This window comes from Anopheles bellator, chromosome 2, assembly GCF_943735745.2.
Source record: "Anopheles bellator chromosome 2, idAnoBellAS_SP24_06.2, whole genome shotgun sequence".
NCBI classification, from domain to species: Eukaryota; Metazoa; Arthropoda; class Insecta; order Diptera; family Culicidae; genus Anopheles; species Anopheles bellator.
Genome location: NC_071286.1, coordinates 45,346,638 through 45,350,825, shown reverse-complemented (window position 1 = coordinate 45,350,825; position 4,188 = coordinate 45,346,638). Strand labels below are relative to the sequence as shown.

Below are 4,188 nucleotides of genomic sequence, written 5' to 3'. Positions count from 1 at the left end.
GAATCGACCGCACGGAGGTGAGCAAGCACATTGTGCCACTTTTCCGACGTTTTGTACGCTCGCAGCACCGCGCGCGACGATGAAGACAACGGCGGCCACGAAACAAAAACAGCCAGTTCACTTCGATCGGTCGCGAACAAGGTAACGATTCAAACGCGTCATTTCTCTCGAGAGTGCTGCGAGTTTCTACACGCGCCGCGCGCTGGTGTGAGTGCCCTTTTGCGGTGCGTTGCACTTGCTACGGGGCGGGATGTCGCTTGTGTGTCGTGTTGACGTCGTCCGTCGGTGCTGTTCGCTTCCCGTTGGACCGCGAACAGACATACGTTTCGAGCGAACGAGGCTTTGTGTGAGAAACGCTGTGCAACGATTGCCCCGGTTGCCAGCAGCGAGTGTCCGTTGGCCTGCCGGAAAGCGAGCCGCTGGGATTGTTTTGACGTTTTGCGTCACGACTGTCAGGCCGATCAGCACAGCTGATGCGTGATTTCGTTCGACCGCAAATATTGTCGCCTCGTTTTCGTCACGTGCAATCGTACACAGCACGCGCACTCAATGTTATGTAAACAGAGTGCGGCCGCAACGACCAGTCACCAGAAGTGCCCAGTGATAAGCGTGATAAGGAGGGGATTTCCGGAAATCCCAGGTGTGCCAACTATCTGCTAGCCATGTCAATTACCGAGAAGGATCTGTACCGGGACACTCCGGTACGATATTTAGGTTTGTCATGTGTGATTGTCTACTGTGCCGCGGCAATCAATTGTGTTACATCATCCATAGGCTTCAATTCTACCCTTTGGCATTGCTTTCCTTTCACAGGGTATGCAAACGAAATCGGCGAGGCGTTCCGGCCGGTGATAAAGAAAGTATTCGTACACGCCAGCTATGCCTTAGCCATCAGCTACGTGCTAGCCGATACGGCCGACAAATCAAAGAAGCAGTACGACGTGAGTTATCCGCCTTCCGATCGTGACTTCAATCAAATGCGTAACGTTCTTTCTTTAGAAACCGGAACTTCTGGGAGGCGGTTTGCGTGGTGCTGCCATAGCTTCCGGGGATACGCTGCTGTGGCAAATGTTTGCCTCCGTTATCATCCCCGGCTTTACGATCAATCGGTATGCGCCACAAATCACCAAGAGAGAGATAACCTCTTTCATTTTTACTTACGGTCCATATTTTTCATTTACAGTGTTTGTTGGCTGTCTAAAAAGGTGCTAAAAATGAACAAAGTAAAGGGCCCAGTCGCCAAATGGGGACCCACGATGCTCGGTCTGTTGGCCATTCCGTTCATCATTCATCCGATCGACAGTGCTGTCGATTACGCGATGGATAATACTTACCGGAAGTACGTAAAGTAGTTACTCGCGACAGGAAGCGACGCCGCAACCTTGTGAACTCGTTGACGTTTTAATGTTAGACTTTGCTCAACATAGTTAGCTTTAAATGTGTTCTAAGACGGAAGAAATGGTGCCACTCTCTTGCAACTATGTTTTAAGATGTCAATTCGATGACCAATTAACGCACAAAGATTTATTATATTCATAGATTTCAGGGCGATAGGCGAAGCCATTTATCGTTTAGCTGTGTTGATTTCAATGACGCGAAAAAAGGTGACTTCGGTGCCAGATAGCTGACAATAAACGTGTTGCCTCCCACAGGAGCATTAACTGATCTCTCCCTGGGTGTCGGTGTTAAAGTTTCACTCAGTCGCAGAATGGATAGATCGTTGTTGCTCGGTTCGGTGGCTCCAGTCCGTGTTGGTTTTTTCGGAGGCGAAACGTACTGTGAATCCAGTCACCGGCCTGTCGCATTCGAGAGTGAGCTATGTTTTTAAGCTTTGCAGTGAGCTCAGTTACCGTTCCATTGTTGGTGATTCCTCGCTGGATGCCACTCTGTTCGTAACCCATGTCAGTTGACCGGCCAACAAATTGCACCTCCGGTTTGAATCCAAACTGTAAGTAGGGTTTCCATTAAGATAGATCAGATAACTTTTAGGCGATGATAAAAAATAGACCGTAATTAAATCCCGCCGTGCAGCGTTCCCAGGATATGACTCTGCGTCGACGCCGTTGTTTACGTTCCGTTGCTTTCGCCTGGCACAGTACGGTCGAAGTGTCACAAAGTAGATAACCTCGATAAGGGAGATGATTGAAAAGCCCAGAAACAGTCCCAGCAGGCCACCAACGTTGGCTAACATGGATGATGAAGGAAAAGAAACCAGTTAGTAGAATCCTGCAAAGTCAACCACCCAAATTTTGGACGCAGCATGAGTTACACAAAAAATCCGTGAATCCAACCAATTCGCCCTTGGTAAAGCTCCGGAAGTAGGTGTCTTTCACGAACACGTACACAAGGGCAAGGTTTTCTCTGGAAAGCGAAAAGAAGGAAGAAAAAACCGTCAGCGAGGATTTCCTGTTCCCTACCAGACCGCCTACTTGGCATATTTCTCATCCTTCACGTCGCCGAGCATCGTTTCGCGGATACCAAACTGTCCTACGTGCAACTCGGCCGTCGTCAGATCCGGTACGTAGCTGATCTCGAAACAGCCGGGCAAACAGGAACAGGTGAGACTAGTATTGGCGGTGAAAGCGATCGAATTACGAATCTGTTCGTAGCACCGAGCGTTGGCGCGGCTGCAGATCTTCGTGTCCTCGTACAGCTTCGGCAGAAAGTACAGTACACAGCCACAGTTCTCCAGGATCAGTTTGGCCTCACACTCAAGCTCACAATTGTTGCGCGAGTACACGCTGTAATACGACAAATTGGCCTCGTTGGCGAAAACGCACTGCCGTTGCTCTTGGGACACCTTCCGGATCTGGCTCGCCGCATCGTTAATCTTCGGTGTAATGATGATTCGGGTCTCTGACCCAACGGGAATGTACTGCGCGTAGTCCGTTATTTTCGGCGTTTCGCTTGGGCTGTGAAAGATGATTTTGAAACCGGTGGACGATGTCGACGAGCAGTAATAATCGCTGACGTTCGCGTCCAGCACCATAGCTAGTCCCATCGCCACGCCTGGTCCCGGGATGACCCGGGGGTACGTTCTGTTTGTCGGGCGTTCGGCGAATCCACCTTCGGGCGTCCAAAGTATTGGTCGAAATCGATCAGCATCGGGACCGGCTTCGGGTGGGAATATGTTGAGCGCATCTGTCCCACGAAACATGTACGTTGCATCGAGCGTGTTGAACGTACAGCACAATCCTTCGTCGGTTAGCACGGATTGGAAGATCTCCGTGCACTTTTCCACCTGCTTTGCGTATCGACAGGCTTTTAGAAGACGAGAGCAAGGTTGAGTGGCCTGTAAACGAAGGTACTGCAGTACTGGTACGCTCAATCCGGGAACTAGAGCTCAACTCACGCTCAGCAGCAGCTGCTTTACCGCTGACCATTTGCCTTCGTACTGGGTCACGTTGATATCACCGTCGATGGAGCAGATTGCTTGCAACACGGTTTGTTCCAGAGTGTGTGCCTCAATGCGGTCTGCAGCCTCACGGCGAACCTGATTCATGTTGCAGATCGTAACGGCCGGAAACGGGATGTCCTTGATATTCGTGGCTATCGGATTGAGCCCGATTATGATAGGCGACGATTGCCACTTTAAGTACACGTTCGAAATAAAGTAAACGGCGCACGCTGTTACGACGATGAACGTCAGAAAGAAATAGATTCTAGAAGGGTTCAGTTTTGCAAAAGAACGGTCTGCTTTAGAATATGCTCGAATGTAAATGCTGTCGGAAATTAGAGTGTGATCGATGTGATTGGCTTTTCTGTGTTGTTGCTTCAAATCTCTGAAGTTTTTTGGCGTTGTTAGCTGAATGATAACTAAAATAAGGTCCTTTGAGGAATTCAGTTAGCTTACCGTTCCCAGAGCGTGAGCGAAACCGTTCCCACATATTTCAGACCGTGAATGGTGGTGTTTAGGCAATATTCGCGAAAGTTTTCCGTAAACGAAACGCGATCTTTTTTAACGCTAGTTTTAGGGCGGAAGTCTGAAACCAAATCGAGCAGAGTTAGGAACAAAACATCAACATAGGCACGCCATTCACTATTATGCTCACCCTTTTCGAAAGCCATCGAAATCAGGCGAGCTTTATGCACCGGAAACGCCGGAGCCATTTTGAGTTTGCCTTTAAAGCTGCTTTTCAGATCAGATTTTCACTGTTTAATGGTTACTATAGTGGATGAGGGTGTGTG

At 49.2% G+C, this 4,188-nt stretch overlaps 2 protein-coding genes across 2 annotated transcripts; one reads left to right on the top strand and one right to left on the bottom strand.

The window, feature by feature from the left end:
* LOC131209023 (mitochondrial fission process protein 1) lies at positions 1-1,665 on the top strand. Its single transcript, XM_058201989.1, has 4 exons — positions 1-714; positions 814-941; positions 1,000-1,109; positions 1,184-1,665. The coding sequence occupies exons 1-4, from the start codon at positions 663-665 to the stop codon at positions 1,350-1,352; spliced, it is 459 nt and encodes a 152-aa protein (XP_058057972.1). The 5' UTR covers positions 1-662; the 3' UTR covers positions 1,353-1,665.
* LOC131209022 (pickpocket protein 28) lies at positions 1,600-4,188 on the bottom strand. Its single transcript, XM_058201988.1, has 7 exons — positions 4,053-4,188; positions 3,854-3,983; positions 3,353-3,662; positions 2,430-3,292; positions 2,270-2,361; positions 2,009-2,184; positions 1,600-1,946 (listed from the first exon to the last, which is right to left on the bottom strand). Exons 1-7 carry the CDS (start codon positions 4,108-4,110, stop codon positions 1,698-1,700), a joined length of 1,878 nt encoding a protein of 625 aa, XP_058057971.1. The 5' UTR covers positions 4,111-4,188; the 3' UTR covers positions 1,600-1,697.